At 36.1% G+C, this 23,747-nt stretch overlaps 2 protein-coding genes across 3 annotated transcripts in view; both read right to left on the reverse strand.

The window, feature by feature from the left end:
- Positions 1-670: 670 nt before the first annotated feature.
- Positions 671-7,504, reverse strand: LOC113050704 (calponin-1-like). Its single transcript, XM_026213948.1, has 7 exons — positions 7,326-7,504; positions 4,848-4,969; positions 4,696-4,762; positions 3,891-4,028; positions 3,383-3,499; positions 2,427-2,573; positions 671-2,327 (listed from the first exon to the last, which is right to left on the reverse strand). The coding sequence occupies exons 1-7, from the start codon at positions 7,383-7,385 to the stop codon at positions 2,088-2,090; spliced, it is 891 nt and encodes a 296-aa protein (XP_026069733.1). The 5' UTR covers positions 7,386-7,504; the 3' UTR covers positions 671-2,087.
- A 5,233-nt stretch (positions 7,505-12,737) lies between these two features.
- The window catches only part of LOC113050719 (transmembrane protein 56-B-like), a 14,801-nt gene continuing 3,791 nt past the window's right edge, over positions 12,738-23,747 (reverse strand). Inside the window, exons 2-7 of one of the 2 annotated variants that reach the window (XM_026213974.1) lie at positions 22,985-23,137; positions 21,607-21,696; positions 16,967-17,025; positions 16,772-16,866; positions 15,914-15,987; positions 12,738-15,830 (exon numbers count right to left, since the gene is read on the reverse strand). In XM_026213974.1, the coding sequence (XP_026069759.1) occupies positions 15,500-15,830; positions 15,914-15,987; positions 16,772-16,866; positions 16,967-17,025; positions 21,607-21,696; positions 22,985-23,130 (795 nt within the window). In that variant the 5' untranslated portion in view covers positions 23,131-23,137 and the 3' untranslated portion in view covers positions 12,738-15,499. Of the gene's footprint in view, positions 15,831-15,913; positions 15,988-16,771; positions 16,867-16,966; positions 17,026-18,207; positions 18,353-21,606; positions 21,697-22,984; positions 23,138-23,747 lie in introns of those variants that run through there. The other variant, XM_026213981.1, reaches the window with a different exon arrangement.

The following is a 23,747-nucleotide window of genomic DNA, read 5'->3' on the forward strand; positions in this document are numbered from 1 at the left end:
ATTATTTTCACTTGCTCAGCCATTTTTGGTAAGCCTCATAAATAAAAAAAACATCAGAAGCATTAATGCAAGAGGGACACACTTACATCAACAAAAGAGATTCACTGATTTATGCAGCGGTGATGCAAAATAATCACATTCCTTAACACACAATTATATATAAATGAAACCTAAAAATCTGTAAGAAGTTCAATAACTGAATTACATGAGGGTGGAAACTAGTAATGTCAAAACTATTTAGTTTAAAATGGATATATATATATTAACTCTGCACATTAAAACTTATTTTATATGTAGATTCCCAACCATCCTAAATCATGAGCAGGTCTTGCTTGTGCTATAATCGGTCACGATGATAACTGAGTATCAGGTTAGTCAGGCTAAAAGCAGTGATGCTAGCATATATGCAAGTTTACAGAATCATTTCTAGATAGTCTTTGGGAATGACAGTCTGCTTTGTGAGCAATCTGTAGCTTGATGAAATACTATTCAGTACTACAAAAGACGTCTCCGAAACCTTGAGATTTTAAAACCTCTGGGCTTAGTAGTGACTCCACATGCATGCATATGTTATGATAAATGAAGACGCTTACTGTGTTTACCCGAGCAGGACATGAGGACTTGCTCCTGTCAGTGAATCAGCGTTTAGGGCAAGGGTTCCTGCAGCTCTGTTTAACAGATCTGAAGCAGCTAATCATCACCGGTGGAATTGCTTGAGAACTACAAGCAGGTGTGTTGGAGCAGGGTCAACACCTTTTCAAACAATTATGCAAACTGGACATTATTAAACTTTGTGAAGCTTATAGTTGAGTGACAAAACCTAAAAAAAAAAAAAACAAGACAATCTCAAAGATGCAGTAGTTTGGTTAAGTTCATCTGAGTATCTTCAGGACATTGGCAGTAGTGGGGCGTCTTTGGTTGGATTTCCTCTTCATCCAATAAAAAAAAAAACCCCATCATGGAACCTATTAAAATATGCAGACCAAATCCACTCCAATTACACGATGGGGCAGAAGTTTGGAATAATTAAGATATCATTTAACATTTTTTGAATGCATTCATTTGACCGGAAATATAGGAAAACAGCAATTTTGTGAAATATTATCATTTAAAATAATTGTTTTTTCACTTGAGTATATTTAAAAATGTGAAAAGCAGAATTTTCAACATCATTACTCCAGTCTTCAGTGTCACATGATCTTCAGGAATCATTCTGATATTCTGATCTGCTGCTCAAGAAACAATGTTTTTGCTGTTTTAAAGAAATAAAACTTTGTTTTCAGAAAGGATCCATTGAACAGATCAAAGGCGACAGTAAAGACATTTATAATGTACAAAAGATTTCTATTTCAAATAACTATCACAGTTTCCACAAAAATATTAAGCAGCAAAAACATGGTAAAAATATGAACAATTATTAACAACTGAGCACCAATAACTGATAATAATGGAGCAGCAAATCCACATATTAAACTGATTTCTGAAGGTTTAAGTGACACTTGAAGACTGGAGGAATGACGCTGAAAATTCAGCTGCGCATCTCAAGAATACATTTCATTTTACACTATATTCAAATTGAAAATAGTTATTTTAAATTAAATAATATTTCTTTGTTTTACTGCATTTTTAATCAAATAAATGCAGCCTTGTTGAGCAAAAGAGACTGCTTTTAATAAACATTAAGAAATCCAAATTATTCTAAACTTCTGACCAGTAGTGTATCATTAATAATTCATCCATATTTATCATCTGCATTATTTTTTGTTCATGTGAGAAAATTTCGCAGGGCAGGAGATGGGAGAATTGCACATTCAAAATAACAATAAAATAAAACTGAAAAATGTATAATATTAAAGCTACAAAGTGAGAAGCAGGAAAAGCCTGTTTATAAAGAAAAGAAAAGGAAATGAATTCTTTCTGAGTTTGTTTGCTACGTGCGGTCAGTCACTGAGGTTCTCAGCTTTGATCGGTGGCTGTGATGTCAGGAAACAGTTCAAGCTGGTCCTACTGGTCAACATCAATTTGGAATATCAAAAAAGTGCAGGTGAATGTCTAAAAAGCAGCGTGCTGGCAGCTGTCTGTTCATCCTAGTCAGAATCCTGATACCCATCCATCTCTGAGTCCTGGCCGTTGTTGATGAAGTCATCAGGGCTGGAGCAGTACTTGCTGTCGTACACCTGACGGGGCAGACCGTACACCGTCATGCCGGTCTGGGACGCCATTTTATTGGTGCCCATCTGCAGCGAGACGATAGAGGTGTCGCACATCTCCATATCCAGCTTCTTATCGAAGATCTGCCGCTTGGTGCCGGGGGCCGTCATGCCGGCCTGCAGAAGAAGAAACAGAAGAGACAGAAGCTGCCATTTATGAACAGTACTAGGAATTGTAAAACTATGAGAGCGTGATTACAAAACCATTCTGAGCACCTGACTAGCTCCTTTGTTGGTGCCCATCTGCAGGCTGATTGTTGATTGGTCCAGAGGATTCTCCATACCATTCTTGGGGTCATAGAGGTGACGCCGTGTGCCATAAGACGTCATGCCCTTTTGACTGGCAAACTTATTGGTGCCCATCTGAAAATGCAAAAAGAACTGTGAAAATGATGTAGATAAAGAATGTCTTGTTGAATAAAAATGCAATTATATAACATATACTACTTTTACTCCATGCATCAGATTTGGAATAATTGCTAAACTTTTGTTAATTAAAAATTAAATGTTTTTGTAAGAAGCCACACAAGGGTTGTAATTATTAGAAATGTTATTACAATGTAAAATAACTGTTTTCTACTTAAATATATATTAAAATGTAATTTAGTGCTGTGATCAAAACACTTTTAATGTTTTGAGTTTTCTAATATGCTAATATTCTAATATGCTGGTTGGCTGCTCAAGAAACACTTATTTTTATTATAAATATTGAAGAAGGTTTTTGCTGCTTAATGTTTCTGTGGTACTTTTTTAAGTTTTTTTAATGAATAGAAAGTTCAGAAGAACAGCGTTTATTTGAAAAAAAGCTTTTATAACATTTTACATGGCTTTACTTTCACTTTAAATATATTTAATGTATCCTTGTTGAATAAAAAGTTACAATTCTTAAAAAAAACCTTTTGATCAGTAGTGTATAATTTTAAAAACATAAATATAAAAAGCAATATTTAATAAATACATCAAAATAAAATGTAAATATATATAAAAAGATGTATATATAAAATAATATTAATATGATAATATATAATGCATACCATTGAATTTAATTTGATTTGATAAAAATCACAGAAACCGGCATTGCTATATTTTTTTCCAAGGCTTTAATTGAACCCTTATTTTGTTTATTTTTATATGCGAAAGAAAAAGGCGATTACTGATGAACAACTACTGACCTGCAGACCAATAACGTTGCGTCCCTCCCTTAGTTTCCCAGGAGCAAATTTGCGTTGTTGCTTCTCTGCGTATTTCACTCCAACATCGTATTTCGAATAGAAGCCTTTAGATTTAGCCTGCATTTCAAAATAATGACAAATTTATACACGTACATAAATAATAAAGGAAACAGATATTCTGCATTTACGAAGTGGAAGTACAGTATGCTATTATATCATATAAAAGACAAACATGTGCAAGTAACTTCGTATACATGAACACACAAAGAGAAGAGAGATTGCTTTTTTGGTGTTTGCTTGAGTGTTGGTTTGTGGGAAAAGCTCAAATACCACATGTTTTGATGTTAATTTCTCTGCTGACGGTTAAAAACTCCAATATGAATGAACTTTTGACATGTAGATAGAAAGTATGAATATTACTAATCTAATATTACTAATTATTACTAATGAATATTCTTAATCTTCAGTCTGAAGTTATTCCTCTAGAAATTCATAATGTGAGACTCACCATCCCAGCCAGTGTAATAAGCGTGCACTGGACCTGAGTGTGGTTGACGTTCTCAAACAGGTCGTTGGCCTCAAATATATCATCTGGCCTCATTCCATATTCTTGAATGGCTCGGACGAAATTACCAATATTTTCCAGCTGCAACAAACAAGGCCAAACCAAGAATAAACGGACATAACCTGAAAAATCTGAAAGTATGCACAACTGGCTCCAGAGGAACAATGCTCAGCACCAGAAACCCTGTTGATATTTGGATCAGCGGTTATTAGATTTTATGAATGACACAAGCATCCCATTTCAAAAAGAACTTGAAGCGGTGTAAATTGCATGCAACATAACATTTGAATATAAAATCCCTCAAATATGTTATTGATTTGTCTCATCCCACATTAAAAGTGCCTCCAAAGTGTTTTATTACTTGGTTTTCAAGAACTGTAAAGTTCTTCTAAAATGATTGTTGTGTTTAACCCAGGTATAAATACTTTAGACAGGAAGCGTTTCCTAAGATTACTAGTCAGGGTTGCCAGGTATTCACAATAAAACACGCCCAATCTCTACTCAAAACTAGCCCAATAATGTTTCGAAGGGGTCTCCTGCTAAAATTCGCATTCCATGGGACAAATATCATGTTTTTGGAGTCGTTCCAACCCGAGGACATTAAAAAACAACCCGCAGCAACAGAGTTAAAGTATCCCAATGCCGCAGGAAAACCGCTGACTTGGCAACACGGATCAGATTTACTGCCTCCTGGTGGACCTGAACTGGATCAAGCAGCTATGCTCACAAATGGGATATTCTTGCTCACCTGATGCCAGTTTTGAGGAGAGTTGTTGATCTTTTTAACAGAACCGGGCTGAAGAGTGTTGATAAGCCTGTAAAAATGAGTGACTGAATCAGTTATTTCAGCTTCATAGCTGTTAATCAGCTCCAGATCGCATGAATCAGGGCATCACTCACTCGCAGAGGATCACTCCGTCTTTCAGCCCCTCCATGAAGTTCTCGGGAAGTTTGCGGCCTGTGACCTCGCTGATCCACAATCTTAGCTCCTCCTCCTTATTTGGGTCATATTTGTGGGCCAGCTGGAGGTCAAAGGTCAAAAGATTACCCCACACTTCTAACTTGCAGAATTGATATACTTTACAGTACTTTTTTTTGTTTAAGAATTATTAGACATAAAGCTTTTATTTCATTTGTTGCACTGCAAGGCTAGTTCTATTAAAAAATAACAGTCTTAAATATTACATAAACACTTAAATGTACACTTTTACTCACACATACATTTCACCATGTGGGGTCAATAACATTTTTAAAACATTTTCATTATTTAATTTGTCATTTTGGGGGGGCTGGGGGACAGGAAAACTGAGATAAAATATTATTTTAATTTAAAATAACTTCTTGGGAGTAAAAATTGAATATGGGTATCAGTGTTGAAAACAGTTTTACTGCTTAATCATTCATAAATATATAATAAATATTTACCTCTTTTAAAAGAAAAAAAAAATCTTAGTGATTCCAAACTTTTGAATAGTAGCTTATAGAGTATACATAAAAAAAAAAAATCTTGCTGTTGATTAAAGATGAAGATGAAGAACAAGACATGCATATTTGCCCCTGATCCAAAACATGATCCTCGCATGATTCTTCCAAATAAACAACATTACTTATTTAAATGTTTCCCTTCGTCTCAGTACATCATACAGACGGATTTCTTAAAATAAAACATTATGGCTGTGGCTGAGTGAAGAAGTGGGATATAAAATATAAGGTTGGGAATGCTGGGGACATTCCTGCCTGCAAAACCTTGGATCGTCTCCTTTATTGTATTGCTGCGCTGGCAAAGTATTTATGCAGTAGATCTCAGTCTTTCACTCCTGAAGGATTTCTTATAAAGGAAGAACAAGACAGAAAAAAAGGAAAAGAGAGAGCGAGAGAGAGTTTAGAGAGAGCTGTTTCTCCCAAGTTTGGTGCGCTGGTGTGGAAGCCAAACAAACGCTGTAACTTTAAATCAGTGTTATTGTTGGCCTTTTCTCTCTTTCGGTCCTCCATGTCACAGCTGCGTGCCTCATCCCATCAGCCCTCCGTTCTGATTTTTAGCTCCTTACGATCGTTTCTTCTCGCTCCTGTCTGCTCGTGTGAAGTGAGGTACTTAGCACATGCTAAATGTGTCCAAATAACACCAAGAACGATAGCACTCACATGCTTCCAAAGAACTGTGCTCAGTGTTTTTCTCTCATTCTGGACATCTGGAACAGACCTCAGTCGAACTCTGTAGAGTCCATGCCAAAACCAGATTTTTTTTTTTTTTAAGCAGGAATTCTGTCACAGACTGCCTGGATAACATTCCTTTATACCCTTGGTTATACTAGAAATACCTGCATTGACAGTTATTTTTAGCAGTTGCACTGTATATGATTCCTAGCTCCTAAAAATAAAGGTTCTTTATCATCATCTAATTCCGTAAAGAACACTAAACATCCCTGGAATCTTTTCATTACACAAAAGGCTCTATACAGAATGTTCTTCACACTTAAGAATGAAATTGGTTCCTTTCAGAACTGTTGACTGAGAGGTTCATTCGGAACTGAAAATATTTCTTCTATGGCATTGCTACAAAACAAAAAAAAGAAAAAAAAAATACCCATGTTTGTTCATGACTTTAAAAGAGTCTCATCAGAAAGTTCTACTAATGTTCCCTGTTGGCTGGAACAAAGTTGATCTTCCAGTATTAGGGTAGGATGTCCAACAATGCTCCTCCTTATTCTAAACTGTTTACAACATGCTCCTCTTCTCAGATATTGTGAGTGAACACAACTCTCCTTATATGGGGACCGAAAACCACATACCAAGTCCATAGGAAGACACTTGTGACATAATCTCAAAATCCACAGTGTGCAGCGTGACTTCTGCTAAATCAGAGTACACAGATGTGTGTGGTGCTCAGGAAGCGGGATGTCAGTGACAGCTAAAGGCAAAAAGCCAAAGGTTTAGGTATTTTTAAAAGTGGACCACTAAGATTATGAAGAGAATAAATGTGGCAGAAGTTCTTATGTCATAAAGCACATCCATACATTACTTTAGTACAGAATGAATAAGGACAAAGACAACACATAAGCAAAGAAGTTAAATATTTCAATATGACTGAAAGTTTTTTTTTTTTTTTTCATTTTGTAGACTTAACTTCATCAAAACAATGTGCAGATTTGACTGAAAACAACTAAACAACTAAACATTTGCTATCAGTCTATGGTTTGGATCCTCATAATTTACACCCTGTTATTGACATATTTGAATTGATGTCAACACTTAAAAAAATATTCAAATTCCTTGTACAGGCTACATTACAGAATAAATGACAGTCTAAAATGTTTAGCTTCAGTAGCGCACGTGCTGCCTGCGGATCTTTGACAGCTGTCGATCAAAGCAGACGCTTACCTTACTCTTGATTTCCGCGGACAGTCCGAAAGCGGGACCGCTCTTGAACTGCGTTGACATCGCGCTTTTTATCGGATTCGGACGAGAGGATGGCGATATAACGTTAGAACTGGAATCTTCAGTGCAACCGTCTGATCATGTGGGGAGGTTTGGGCCACATCTTCTTCTTTTCCAAAATCTTTTTTAAACTCTTCCCATCTGTGCGTGCGCGGAGCGAGCGCTGATTGGCTGTGTCCGACGCCCAATTGCGACGTCACGCCGCTCTGTTAAAATGATGTCACCGGCTTTAAACAAGTCCCATGTCACTTTTTCCACTTTGAAGTGAATTAAGGATGCCTCTGATTTGTCTTCAGGGAATCTCAGCTTTAGATTTTACAGTGGACATCAAGTGGGTGGCATATATACATACATACATACATACATACACATATTATATTCACAAGTGCCATCTGAAAATGTATTCTAAAATTAGCAATTTTATTAGGCTACAATGTTAAGGTTCAGTAATTTCACTTTAATTACAATGTATAGGTCTTTTTTGTGCCATTAAAGTGAAATAACTGAACATAAATATAAGAGCCTGATAAAAATAATGAAAATTTCATTTTCAAAGATGGCACAGAGGCTTTTGCATCTGAACTCTTCATATATATATATATATATATATATATATATATATATATATATATATATATATATATATATATATATATATATATATATATAATGACACCCACTTTATGTCCACTGTGAAATCTAAAGCAAAACCAGCAGTGTATAAGCTATATAATGTAATGTAATAAATATATAATGGACGGATGGATGTTATTTTTTTTATTCATATATATTTTAATATACATTGTGACCCACTTTTGTGATTTTTAGTCACTCTCTAAAGATTGTTTTAGAGCCAAAAAATGTAGAATTTTATTAATTTATTTTTTTACATATGACAGGACATAGTAGGACAAGATATAGAAAGAAGAAATCATGGAAAAGAAAAACCAAGAGTATGGAAAAAAGAAGTGTGTGTATGGGGGGGGGGGGGTAAAATAAGAGTAATGATACAATTAACAATAAAATTAAGATTAAAAAGATGGAGAAGAATTAATAAGTGATGAAAGATGAGTGTCTCTGTGTTACGCCTTGATGCAGATGAGCTGATTTTCCATTGTTATTCCACTACATTGTTTTGATACAGATGACAAGCCATGCAATGTGGGACCAGGAGTGTGCCGTTCAGTCGGAGAGCACAAGCGGGTCAAAGCTCCTGATCCATCAGCACAGCACAGTGTTCAGCAGGACTGTGATGTCATCATGAGATCACACATAGAAATGAAATAAGACAGCATGATGCTGTGATATAATCAATGATGTTTTGACACTTTGTAGAATCTGTTTTAATGTTATTTGATCACTCACTCACTCACAGTTATGTTTAATGGTGTTTCAGTAATAGTCTGGATATACACTTTTATACTAGTGCATCCAGAGGGAATAATTTACATCAGATACTCTAAATGCTCTAAGTATCACAGCCCTAGATCTAGAATGTTTCATAACTAAAATCTCTCTGTCAATCATCAGGGTTAAAGTGTGTAACACCTCTAAAAGTGGCTCTGTGATGCTTGCATACACAGTAGCTGAGCCCCAGTCAGGAAGCCAGTCGGAGTGCAGCCTGATCCAACGCTCTTGTAAACATTCTAGGTGTTGAAAAAGAGCAGGGGAGGAATTCGGACGCTTTATTTGGTCATGACCGAGGCAGACTATCACCCTGCTATGAGGGTCAAGACGAAGAGGTGTTCATGCTGCACAGCTCTGACATTCACAACCTCATAAGAGGACTTCACTTTCAGCTGGATTTCACGAAGCACACAATAAATGAGTCCAAAACAATTCCATCTCTATATATATATCTGAATACATGATTTTGTAACGCTGGTGTGATTTCACTGGTTGTATGCAGTCTTAGATGCTCTGGAGATCTGTTCTGTGTTAACGGGTTGTTTTTGTCACCCTTCAGCCATAATAACTTACCCAATGAGGATGTCAGTGTGAGATGTGAACTGAACACTACTCAGTCAGACAAATAAAAGACGCAAAGGTAGACAGGTTTCAAACAGAAAGAGTTATTTCAAGAGGGTGTTATGGTGGTTAATAATGCATTGATAGCACTGCTGCTAATAAACAGGTTTACCGCAAAATTGGGCTACTTTTACATTGTTACTCTGGACAGTTTTTTTTTTTGTCTGCTCGCTGAAATTTTGAGTTGCATTTGGACTGGTTTTCTTAAGCAACCCCGATTGCTAGGTAGTTACTAAGATGATTTAAGTTGTTGCCAGGCATTTGGTAGAGGGTTGCTAACCCTTACGAAAAAGAAGTTTATTCAAGTATGCTGTTAGTATACTTCTTTTAAACTAAAAATAGGAAAGTATGCTTTTAGATTACTTTTTATGTATTCCTAATAAATATACATAAAATGACATTTAAGTATACTTGACTTATACTTACAAAAAGTGTAAATATATTTGAGCTATACTCCTAGAATCCGTGTTTTCATTATTATACAGTAGAGGGCGCTAGTACACATCTTCTGTACAGAATTTCCAAAAAAACACAAGTGAAGAAGAAAAAACAAGAGATACTAACACATGTAATCTAACACGATCATCTGACATGAAACAGCATCAAAACTATAACATTACAGAATAAAATGTCGACCGATGAAGAGGAAATAATTACAGTCAAGTTTTGGGGTGTTGATCGACTACGTTTTGATTATCATTCTGAATCCAATTCATGGTTTTCAAAGTTTCAGCTTTCAGCTTTATTTTTTATGAAACTTGCCCACATTAAAGTGTTTAAAAAAGAATGCATGAAGCTAGAATAAAATGTTTTTGTTTACAAGCAGATACCCTGTTCTTTCTTTGGATGTTTTGAATTTAAACCTAAATAGAGACAGTAGTATACTTAAAGTATGATGCAAAGTTCACTTAAATAAAACTTACGAGTATACTTGCAGTATAAAACTACTAAACTAGTAGTTTACTGACACTAAACCTCAAAGTGTACAAAGTATTTAATTAGTAAACTATCAGTAAAACTATAAGTTCACTTTTAGTATAACTGCAGTACAAACTAAACTAGTAGTGTATGCAAAGTTTGCTACTGTTATACTTAAAGTATACTTAAAAGTATACTTTTATATACTAGAAAGTGAGCCAATTTAGTCCCAAGGAGTACTGAAACAGTTCACTTACAAGTATACTACTAGAACACGGATATTTGTATACTTGCTACATAAAGTATACTTAAAAATATACCTGAACTTTACTTGAGTGTACTCAATAAAATTAAATTAAAGTATACTACTTTTGGGTAAGGGAATGCATTTATGTGGTTTCTAAGGCATTCTATGCAGTTGCTAAGGTGATCTAAATGTTTGCTTGGCATTATTTAACTATATTTTTTGTAGATATCATGAAAGGATATTTAGAAACTGTGATCTTTGCTTAGAGATTGTGATAAAACTCTAGGCAAAGAGGGTTAAAAGCCAAAGGAAAAGCTGACAATATTGATTGTAAAAAGACAAACAGGAATGATCGTTTGGCACTCATCAGCATCAGACACAATGATTGCTGTATGTGTGTTTATGGGCACAAATGAGCCAGAGAAAAGTCAAGAAGGATGGAGAAACAGAAAAGTTAGAGCAGCTTCTGAAAGCGCCAGTTCCAGAGATTTCCCTGCCCTCCTTGCTTTCCTCTCTCCTTTCTAGGATAGGTCTGTCTGCCTATTTATGGTCGATGGCTTATTCAACCTACAAAGATTAGAGGAATTCAGTAGGCTGCTCTGGAGATCTAACAGCCCCGGGCAGGTTTTGGGCACACAGTAGTCATCCGTATCCTGAACCCACCCGTCCAAATGTACTGATGACTATTGTAAACAAGCAAAAGGCATCATAAATCTGCTTGATGTTCTGTACAACACAGATTAGAAAAGACCCTAAAACAACGTAAATGCCTCATAAATTTAACTATATAAAGATCATAGAGCCTCTGGAATGCAAATCTACATCTGGGAACAACTTCAAGATGAATATCTGAGTGCAGTTCAGTTTGCTTTTTTTTTTAAACTCATGGAGCAAATGAACATTAATTTTAATATATGTGCCATGTGTTGGATTTAATATCAGTACAGACATTTTTAAATTTTCTTTGGATTTTTAAATGTCTACTGTACACGCTCCAAAAACAACGTCTCTAGCAGGTAATAGCAAAGTGAAAAGTGCATGCTTGGGCATACAAAATGTCACAGACAGCAGTACTGCAGATGTATTATGTGTAGTGTTGTGTGTGTGAGAGTAGCAGGGGAGATTTCAGTGAGCCTCAGATGCACTGTGACCATGTTTGGTAAAAGTTATCCACACACGCACAGTCGCTCTGAACCAACCCAACTGACCAGGAGTACACGCAGTAGAGCAGGATTCAATCAGAGCCAGACTACAGGCTCAAAGAGCTCTCATTCCTCCACTTTAATATGCTTTGTCATCCTCTTTGGCTTTCTTTACCTCCACTTCCTTCTGTCTTCTAGTATTATGTAAGCTCTGAGCTGAGGCAGGACTACCTGAGGTCATTTTCAACAGGTACAGCTGAAGATAGAGATAGAAAGATACTTTACAACACTCCTTAAACATGAGGATGTTCGTTTGCCACAGAACCAAGATCAGTTTTCAGTTAGCATGAAGAATTGCCAACGGTGGCAACAGAAAAGTGCTCTGAATGTAGTAAAACATTCACTTCAAGAGTCAAATATCTACTTAAACCGAGATTAAACAAACCTCCGGTAGATTTATGAACACGTCAAAACATGTCATGATAAAGCCTTTCAAAAAGTGTGTGAAATGTGCGAAGCGAAAGCATAAGGATGAATAATTTGACCCACTAAATTGAAAAGTATTTAATTCACAAAACCATTCCACCATGTCATTAAACGGGTAAAAAGAGAATCGAGGAAACAAAATAACAAAGTGAAACTAATTAACTTATCCGTGCATCACAAAAAGAATAAGCACATTTATAAATACATTCAAAGGTTTGCAAGCAACAGAAATCATTGCTGCTTGAGATTCATTTCTGATTATTATCAATGTCGAAAACATATGGTTATGCTTAATTTATTTTATTTTTTTCTTGGAAACATGATACAATTTGTTTCAGGATTCAAGAAAGTTAATAAAACAGCCTTTTTGAACATTATTGACATTATAAATGTCTTTACAGTCGCGTTTGATAACTTTTATGCATTCCTGACGTACAAAAGCATTACATTTTGAACCGTGGTGTAAACTGTCGCATTCAGCCAGTCCATAATCCTTAACGCAAAATTAGCGCACAAATGAACAATTCAGGACGCTTTTTTATCATCTCACCTTTATTGATCTGTCATTTCTCTCCTTGACAGCTATTTGGACAGTATTATTATTAGTGGTCATGCATATCATCCGTCGGTTTCAAAGTGTATACACACAGGGGCTCTAAGGGGCCTCTGTTGGGTGTGGATTTTCACATTCATATTTCCAGATATGATCGGATTCACAACAGTAATGTTTAAAAAAAAAAAAAAAAAAAAAAAAAAAGGTAAAATCGATCAAATCAAGAGAAATCGGAGAACTGGACTACTATAATCATCCAACAGTTCTGTGCTCATTTTAGTATTATAATCACATTTTAAAAATGACTTCTACTTCAAGACTGAAAGTATACACACACACACACACACACACACACACACACAAAGAGATTCAATACTGGCATTGGTCTAGTCACCAAATTGCACATAGAAAATGATTTCTATTGAATACCAAGCTGTCTGAACAAAAGCCAGACAGTTTTAGAACGAATTAAAAATCCCCGTCCGAACATCTGGACAGGTAGAAGAATCTGTCTAGTCACCCTTTTATAGATTATTGCTCCTTATTGAGAATCATGGGTGCTCCAATGCACCAAAGCAATTTAAAATGTCTAAATAAATCCAAATCATTTGGTTGGTGACTGCTCATTTTTAAAACCACGTGTGCTTAAAACACTGACGGACACTGACTTGGGGCTCTTTGGGATCATGAAAAACACTTTTGTCTTGGTTTTATTCTTGGTGTATCTGCTCTACGTGAGGAATTGATCCAAACGAGAGCAGGCAAGTGCGGCACAGATTATCACAAAGATCTTTGTAAACAACGTACCAATAAAATCCAATGGGACGTTTGATATGGGGCATCCCATCAACTAGGTTTATCCTGGATATAGCCTTTTTTCACATCCCCCCACTCTTGAATTCACAATGACATAGGAGTTTAAGCTTTAGTTTTGTGATAACTCCATAGCTGCTTTACACTAGTACAATCCTATCTATCCTTATTATATTAATTCATATACTCAAATGTTGTAACTTACATAGCAATAAGCAGATATGCGTGACAAATACTACAGAAACAATCAATAACTGTAGAGAAATGTCAGTTTTTGTGAATATTGAACCTTTTTTGCCAATAAATTTATTATTTTGAGTATCGCCAATCAGTTTTTCCAGTAGATGAACATCCTATTGAATTTCAATCAGCCCTCAAAATGACAAATACTATAATATCAATGTCACAAATGGCATTTCGATTGTGCAACGGTTGTGTGGATGACGTATCATAAAGCCGAACCTCCTTTGCAAATTTCCATAAACACGAAGATTGCAGCTCATTCCAGACATTCTAGATACATATAATAATTACATGACCAAATGGCCATTTTTGTTCTTCAAAACAACACCCGAATATATTTCTATGGTCACAGCTTCACATGATCAAGGCCTGGAGGATGATTTTGGTTATTTCGAATCATGGATATAAGGCAAAATACTACATTTCCCACAATCCTCTCCCAATGTCATTCAAAATAACATTCATTTTAAAAGTGCACCTGAACTCCAGAAGAGAAACACTAACTCTGACTACAGAGGGATTTAGTCTTGTCAAATACTTGGCAGGAATAAGTACTGCATGTTTTTTTTTTTACACATATATACTGTCTCGTAATGCCATAGCGCAACTCAACATGGGTTGACATGCCCAGCTGAAACTCACATTCAAGAGTCATGACTAAAGAGTCATGACTAAATCCTAAACGCCAAACTGGAAGCTCTGGTGACCAACATGCTGAGAAAAACCCCAAAAATATGAATTTGGCAGGAAGAAAATGACTGAGATGTGAAGTTGCACCAGTTCCCATCAAGCCTTGAGGTGTTGAATGTTTAAATAATCTGCATGGTGAGACCAAAACTGTTTAAACCCGGTGCATGTCATGCAACTTGAGCGTGTGGGAGAAAATGGCTCTAGAAAAGACTAGAAATGGATAAAGCACTACAGTTTCCGCAAATATACCAAAAAAATGTGACCTCACGTGGTCAGAAATGAAGCATGCACACAGGTATTTGCTAAAGGAATCCACCTTTCACTCGATTTCCACTTGGAAATGCTTCCTGGACATGCATGAGTTCTAGAAGTCTGGACTATTAAAGCCAAGGCTGTGAGTGTTCCTCGAGTCCATACGGCGCTCGTCCATCCTTGCGCTCGACGCGTGTGAGAGGTAGATCTGAGGTTTCCAAGAGACTTGCAACCGGTCAGACTGACAACGACGTGAGATTGAGCGGAGCTGATGAGCACTTCCGACCAAAAGAGCAACCAACAAGCTGCGGATGTTCAAACGTGGAGTTCACCGAGGCACATCAGTGTAGATATCACAGGGAACACGGCTCCCGAAGCAAAAAACACGGATGGGTACTGACTGGCTAAGGCTTCGACGGAGATCTGATGGGACCTTTCGTGGTCACAAGCTCACACGTTCATGTTCTATTGCTTCTCCTTGTGCTTGGAGGCACTTTGGTTGTGTTTGAGGCATAACAGGTTAGTTTATCGGCTCGGCTTTCACCGGCGTAGGTGAAGTCAGAGTGTCTGTACATGAAGCAGAGGTTAAAAAAAAACAAAAAACAATCTCACTGGGATGATGAAACCCTCTCCTCTCAACCTCGAGACATTGTTTCATCCATCACATTCATCCAGAGCGCAAAATAAAGACTCAGAAGTTGCTATATTCAGGTCTAATCTAATCTGTGATCATGGCGGATGAGTCTCAGTCTGTGTGGTTGTTGGTGTAATTGGTCTTTTTGGAGTCCACTCTGGCTCCTCTTAGCTTGCCAGTGATGACCTTGTAGCAGCCGCGGGCGATTTTGTACATCCAGATTGTGTTTAGGATATCCAAGCAAACGCAGGACACGATCCAGGCCACCTGAACTGCCAGACCGAGGCTTTCGAACGTTGGCGTGCCGAAGGTGGCGAACACTTTGGCCCAGTAGGGAGGCATCACGGCGATCCGCACCAGGAAGAAGACGACCGCCATTGTGACGCCGTTGCCGACAACCAGCGGGTGAGTACGAGGGTAAGCTAACGCTTCGAAAAACCACCTGCAGAGAGAGAAATAGAGGTCAGATGAGACCCAGTCAATGGATCTACACAAAACCTCTTCACAGGAATAAGTGAATCTCACCTTTGATTCACAAATGGTGTTGACAGTTCTGAAATCAGTCGGAAGTTTGCAAAATAAGGAAGCACTCCACGAGTCTGAAAAAAAAAATAGATAATTTGTTTGTATTTTACTCCTATGATGAACATCTTGAGAGAAATTGATTTTAAGGTGTTCTAACCATCCTGCTCCAACTATTAATAATGGTAGATTCATTAGTATTTACAAAATGTATATTAGTATTTAAAAATAAGTAGTGAAACTTTAGTATTAATATCTGAAAAAAGCTTAATCAGCCAGATCAAAGACAGGGAGGTGTAACCAACACGATCTAACTAACTAAAACAAAATAATAAAAAAAAACACTAATATTAAGGGTTTTTTTTACTTACAAAATGATATAAATGTTATCTAAAGGCAAATAAAATATATAAACAAGTTTTATTCCAGCAACATTTCTCATTTTAATTGAGTTAACCTTGATGTACCAAAATAATGAATATCCTGAAATAAAAACAATAGACTATAAAAATATGAAAACTCCCAAAAAAATTATTAAAACTATAAATAAACCTAAAAACTGATTCCAAATATTAGTAAACACTATAATAGTTTCTTAAATGACACTAAATACGGTAACTAACTTACAAAATAAATAATGACACAGTCCTAAGAAAACCAAGGCCATTTGTGATATTCAAACACAATATTATAAATGACAAAAATCTGTTGAAAATGACACTTTAGAGACTTATGTAAGAACTTTCCTTTAAAAAATGCTTCTCACATTTATTTGAATTTCATCATCAAAGATGTTATAATTTCTAGCCTTATTTATAATAAATATCCACAATTTCAAGAGTTTTCCATGTCCATGCTCACCAGCAGGAATCCATAAGCATACAGCGCCGCCAAGTGGTGACAGACAAAATACACGTCTCCCATGGTCCTCCAGTTACAAGCTAGAAGCACCAGGTCTGAGAGAAGAAGAGACGATAGAAGAGAAACAAAAATATTGTAGACAAACTTGAAAAGATCTAAGTGTAATCTGTGCTTGAATAAAACGAAGCTTCATACCATAGAACAGGTATCCACAGGTGATGGCCACATTGAGCTTTACCAAGTTGGGATCACCCCTGAGGAAGGAAAGACAAATGCTACAGCTTGAACAAGACTAACACGAACGGCTTCTTTCTGAAGGGTGTAATCCGTAAAAGCGTCACCTCCCAGCTGTTTCTGAATCGAGTCGTACAATCACTGACAACACGGCACACTCTACACCGGACATTACACCATAAAAACATATTCTGATTTCATCTGAGTGAACATACAGAGACATCTGGACTGCTGGTAATCTACAGCATTTGCAGGTAACTATATCTTTTAAGCAAAAACATATTTGACTAATGGCAAATATACTATAAAAATGTTTATTGTGTGAAGCAAATTTCCATCAGATTGTTAGTGAAACTGGTTGTGTTGAATTCAAGTTGTCAAAGCAAAGGTGTTTGTTGGTTTTAGTAGGGTTGGGAATCATTAGAAAATGATTTATTTACAATCAAATATGGTGAACAATGAATGCATAAAACAATTGAATTCATCTTTACTAAATGTAATCCTAATGATCCCAAGTCCTAATGAAATGTTTTATTCCTTTCACTTTTAACAAAGTTCTGCAGAGTAGAGGTTTACTCGTTAAATGAAAACGTTCACCAACAAAACATACACTGCAAAAAAACGCTACTCAAGCTTAGATTTTGTCTTGTTTCCAGCCCAAAATATCTAAATAAAATTCTTAAATCAAGAATGATTTTCTAGACAACTGAAACTGGTTGTCTTGTTATCAGAAAAAAACAAGTCAAAATTAAGTGAGTTTTACAATTTTAAATAAGATTGTTTTTTGCTTACCCCATTTGCAGATTATTTAGCTTGTTTCAAGCAAAACTCACTCAATTTTGACTTGTTTTTTTCTGATAACAAGACATTTTTAGCTGTCTAGAAAATCTTTCTTGTTTTAAGAAATGAATTGATGTTTTGGCTGGAAACAAGAAAAAAGAAAACTTCACTTGCAGTTTATGATATTCCTTAAATAGTTTTAATGAACAGTATTATTATTATGATTATTATTACTGATTACATTCTACTGTACAATAACAATATATTTCTGTCATCATTTCTTCTAGTTAAGCCTACTCTTATTTTGATGGGTTGTTACAGAATTCTGCTGCATGAATGAATGAATGAATTTATCTCACAATTTCTGCTTTAATATTCAGACACTAGTCCATATCATGATTTGATTAAGTGTACAGCCCTACTTTTGATTTATTCATCCAAATTTTGCCAAATTCCACGCCATTCCTCATTATACAGTGAATTCCATTATAATGCCTGGATTTCTTGATTCTGTCCGTGTTTTCCTCATCGCAGTAATGATGATAGATCTGATGGTCTGATTAAGTCCTTTTGAACAAAGACAGAATTAAGAAAGACACTTTATACAGAGAAATTAAACCCATAAAACAGTAGAGCACTGCCCTAAATGTAAAAGTAAGCCACCCACAAAACCCTGGAGGAGCCGAGCATCAAGCACCACAGCATGCGCTGGTTTAAACGGTTTGTTTTCATGAAAATACATTGAGAGTCACAAACCCGTCCGCTCGCCATATGGAAGATGAATATCTCTGTGAACGGATAACAAGCCAGCGTTACAGTATGTGTGTCTCTCTGACCCTGTGAAGAGATCAGGGAGCTGATACACAGCGGTCGCAGGGGGCCAGGAGCAGATGAGGGAGGGGAAGGAAGGAAGCTCACTGTCACCTTCACTGACCTCTGACCCCTCTGTCAAACAAACACTGCTCACTGGCCGCCTAGTGTCAATGCAGGGATTGACATCTGGATTATGAAGTCTTACATGTGCAAGCGGTTCTGAACTATTTACAGTATTTCTTAATTTGGACAAAATAAGAAAGCCTTTATTTAAATGGACCCACCTGCTGAAAGAAATCATGGTGTTTCGCGTAATTCTACACGTGAACCTGCTGTTCTGTTTATGAACAACATTAAAGCAGAGGTCAATGGAGTACAATATTAATACTTGCATTATGGATTATTCTGCAGGAGAACATGATGGTTATTAGGTTTTATAGAAAGTCATACTCATAATTTAGACTTATGTACAATATACCAAGACTTCTTGAAAAGTTTATATGCAATTATGATGACCATACAATTTGTGATGACAAAATTGCATAATATAAAAAGGTTTTTCCACAAGTGGTCGAACATAAGATAGAACACAAAATAGAGAAATCAAATAAAGCATTTATTTTATATAATATTTCTGACAATTCTCTAACAGGGCATAGATATTAACCAATGTCTATTAAATCAAATGCAATAATTGTAATAATAATAATAATAATAATAATAATAATAATAATAATATAGTACTTTGCCTAGGGTTATGATAGTAACTGGTACTAAAACCATTAAAAAATTGAATAAAATAAAAAAAAAGGGAAAAAAAAGATAATTGCCAAAGCAACATTTTTCATCTTTGTTTAGTTTAACTTGAAGTGCTAAAATAACAAACTATATAAACTAAAATGAATAATTACAATTATTTAACTATTACATTAAAATTAATAATTACAAATGAATTAAAATTAATAATAAAAAAAACTATATAGACATGTAAATAATCTAATAAGAATACAAAAGAAATGACTAAAACAAACTAAAATTAAAATGAAAACAGAATATATAAAAATAAATCCTAATTCAAAATATAAACAAATTTTTTATAGTATAGCAATGATAGTAAAACAACCGGTTATAATTTGGCACAGAAAAAAATTAATAAATCAACTATTAATAATTACTTATTAAAATTCTTCTAAAAATAATTTAAGTGTTAAGCTGTTTTATCTTCTTTATTTCTTCTATGGGACATGTTATCCTAACATTAACCTTTCACCAACATAATTATCAAGTTCATATTCATAGCTGAGCACAGATAACTCATTGGTTTAGGAAAAAAAATATTTAGGCCAAAGTTGAATCTGACAGACAGACTCTAAGATTCTTCACCTTAGATCTCATTCAGTTCACTATCTGGACAAGCAGGTCATCTTTAGAGAACAGATTCACACAACTGAGCCGACGAGTCGAATGAAAGCCACACTCATGTAAGGATGGATGACGGCCGTTACTATAAAACACAAGAGATCAGCTTGAAGTAGTCGAACTCTTCAGACGAGACTGGATCAAGTTAACTGTCTCTGACTGAGCGTTTCACAAACAAAAGCCCAACGACTGAACAAATTCAACTTTCTTTCAACAATGCGTTGAGTCACAAGTGGCTTTGCATCCTTCATTATGTAAATAATGATGTTAAAGAAAATGCCTGCTACCATCAGCCCTGAAATGCATTATTTATAGACCGATATATATTAATATTGATAACAGTGTAGCTTGAGATGCACAATGCAGTTTACCTACATTAGGAACTGGATATTTACAACTCATGCTGCTCAGACGTCTCACAACCAGAACCTTTCTAAACGATGCCATGATCCCACTGAAGAGTCAAAGAGGACTCAAACCAGACCACATTATCTAGTGTGAAAACCAGTAAAAAAAAATTGAATTTAAAGCTTTCATATCATAGAATGACCCTGTTTGTATTGAGATGAGGATGAGATGAGGTTTGGATGGGAATGGAGTCTCAGCAGTCTCCCTCTCTTCTCAGTAATACTCTTTCTTGTTCTGTTTTTGGGGGGAGCGTTACTGTCCGAGACGGCCTATGGGACAGCGAGAGGGATGGATCAGAGGAGAGAGGAGGCCTGGAGGACAGTCACATGATCCGGCAGAGGAGGGGTCTGGGAATCGGTTGTTTCCTAATGAAAAGGCGCCTTGTTAGGGAAGATTAAAAACTCTATGATCTGAGAGATCGAGAAGGGAGAGAGGAAAACAGACAACAGATCGGGGTTGTTAAGAATGGGTCGCACTCGGAAATGCCAAAAGAAGAAAAGAAGAACAGAAGTGAGATGAAAAGGAGACATGTGCTCCGTTCCTAGTGAGCTGCCTTGCCGTGTAATTTAAAACGCTTTAAAAAAAACAGCAACTTCACGAACAACAGAACCACGAATCAAAAAACAGAATACACTAATCTTTTTTTATGTATTATTATTATTAGGCTATAAAATGCTGTCTAGGTAGGTAGCTCACTAGGTTTTGGAGCAGAGCTAGAGAGGACAACCACTAAAGATTACCATTCTTCCCCTTCAGGATGCAAAGATGCAGACCAAACAGGCAGCAGGCAGAAACGGAAATATTAAAGAGAGGGAAAGAAGAAAAGAAAAATAAAGAAAAGAAGACAAATGAGACGGCAGTCGTGTGCCCTGGCGACGACAGAAGACACATCACTGATGATGACGGAGCAAAAGTTTCAATTAAAACTTTTGAATAAAGCAAGATTCTCTCAATTGGACATATAAACCTAGATATGGGGACTCAGTTATTGATTGGTACGAACTGTAGGTTTGTCTGTCGTAATCTAGGACCTTTATGGATTCAAAAATAGCTGTTCTGCTAAAGACCCATATTTGTGTGTTTGTTTTTAAACAGTAAAAAAATTAAAATCATGATATCCCAAAAATGTACACAGAGTTGTACAAAACCGCCCTGTTTTTTGAACACCCTCTGGAACTTACCAGACCGGGTCTTCATTGACGGCATCGTCGTACCAGAGGATATAGACGCAGAACAGCCCCACAATTAACGCATGGACTGTGGACACAAGCCTGAGGACGTAAAAGATGAAACAACACTTTAACAGTAATCATCAAAGTTTGAGTTTGGTGGACTTCCTGTACAGTTGTCTATTCAGTTCAAGGATTCAAATCCAGTGCATCAATTTTGCCATGCTGGCACCAAACAAACCTTTCCAAGTATATAGTCAATAATTAAACTGTGCCAAGGGCCACACAAAGTCATTGTATCATTTGCACATTGGGTCAAAAGAAATCAGCTTTAGGAACATCACACAGATAACATGATGCTGACACAGTAGGAAATGATATCTACGGTAGATAGAGGACAGTGAAGGAACTATGATGTGATCTGATGCATTAGTGTGAGTGTGAGAAATCACTGTCTGTGGACTGTAGACTTTCATATCTGTTATCTGCACGTGTGTGTGCCACTATCTGACAGCACACAAACCAAAAGGACAAAAACTTACCATCCACTGCTTTGTTTTATTGATTTATTTATTTTGCATTCTCAGTTCCACCCCATTAAGAGAATAAAATAATCAAGGAAATGCTTTGCTATCGCATTATCTGACTAAATTCATCCCTCGATAGTGTGAAAAATGTTTCATCATTCAGGCAGAAGGTTTTAAACGGGTATCCATAAACTCGTTTAAAAAGAGATAAGCAAACTATTGCGCAAAATACTCAAAGGCATCATACTCTAATTACAAGTGTATTATTGTACCATTAAAAAAGGGGTCTTTACAGTGAAAGAACTGCATTTTTACAGAGAGTGCAAAGAATCAATGCAACTGGTTCTGTGCTCCCATGACATTGTGAAAGCGTTTAGATTCGCTAACAGAATATCTTATCAGTTTCTTTCACTGAAGACATGTCGTGACTTTTAAAACAACATAAGCGCTCAAAACAAGAACAGGAGGTACTTGGCATCTTCTTAAAATAGTTCAAGGTTAAAAACATGTGTTTAACCTCTGACATGTTATATAACCATGTAACGTATTGTACAGAGACCTATCTCTTCCTGAGTGCTGTAAGGTCAAAGTTAACCAGGTTCGAATGATTACAAAGAGGAAAGTTGATTAGACCAAACTGCCTTCACCTAGATTACACAATACAGTACAGTACAGTGATCACCAGATCGCACTCACACACAACTACGAATGACATTTGCAAGCTTCTTTGCATTTTTAAAACATTCATCAAAAAAATAGATAATTCTCTCATTTGACTGGCTTCTAATATCATATATTCTCTCGATCTTAAACTTCCATTGCAATATCATTTCACGCATTTGTAACCACAGAGCAGGTGATACCTGGAGTTCCAGTCGTTGAGTTTGTTTGGAGGAAGTTTCCCGTATCCCTGTGTGAATTTGGAAGACAGAACCGGACTGACGCACGAGAAGAACAGCTGAAACCCCACGAAGCTGCCGGCCACCACATACACCTCTCTCATATCCATCTCTCACCTGCACAAGAGACATCACAACACACAGCGTCACATCTGTGCTCTTACCTGTGTCTACTCTGACAGGATCCACAATCTGCACGTTCATTACACAAAACATTCATCTGTTTGTGAGGGAAGGAGCAGTCTGACAAAGAAAGTTGTTCAAAGTGCATTATTGTGGATTAAGTCATCGTTTTCAAATGTTCAAAGAAGAGCATCACGATGGAGAAAGAGTGATGGAGAATGTGAGAGCGGCAATGAGAAAGACTCATTTTCTTACTTTCTTTCTGAAAAATATTTATTTTTATGTTTCTGTTCACACACACAAAAAAAGTAATTGTTTGGTTGTTAAATTTTCAAAAGAGAAAAGAGATCAAATAGCTAAAAACATCATCTACACACATCTGCAGTTACAGGTTTAGCAGGATTTTATCCAGATTCACGTAACATTCTTAAGATTACAATTCAAACTAACTGCCATTTTTCTCTTATTTTTAAGGAAATAAGAACATTTCGTCATCCCAAAAAATACAAATGTTCTTTTCTATTTTTAAATAAAATTGTTCTTAAAACAAAACTTAAATCGATATAAATTATGTTTTGATAACCTAAATTTGGCTAAAATCTTT

The sequence above is a fragment of the Carassius auratus genome, chromosome 3 (genome assembly GCF_003368295.1).
Source record: "Carassius auratus strain Wakin chromosome 3, ASM336829v1, whole genome shotgun sequence".
Lineage (NCBI taxonomy): Eukaryota > Metazoa > Chordata > Actinopteri > Cypriniformes > Cyprinidae > Carassius > Carassius auratus.

Bases quoted from the DNA above. Each gene is read 5' to 3' on its own strand.
- LOC113050704 (XM_026213948.1), bottom strand. From the start codon at position 7,385: ATGTCAACGCAGTTCAAGAGCGGTCCCGCTTTCGGACTGTCCGCGGAA. The intron at 4,763-4,847 runs GTGAGTGATGCC...TCATTTTTACAG, and splicing joins GACGGAGTGATCCTCTGCGA to GCTTATCAACACTCTTCAGC. The intron at 2,328-2,426 runs GTGCTCAGAATG...CTTCTTCTGCAG, and splicing joins CCAACAAAGGAGCTAGTCAG to GCCGGCATGACGGCCCCCGG.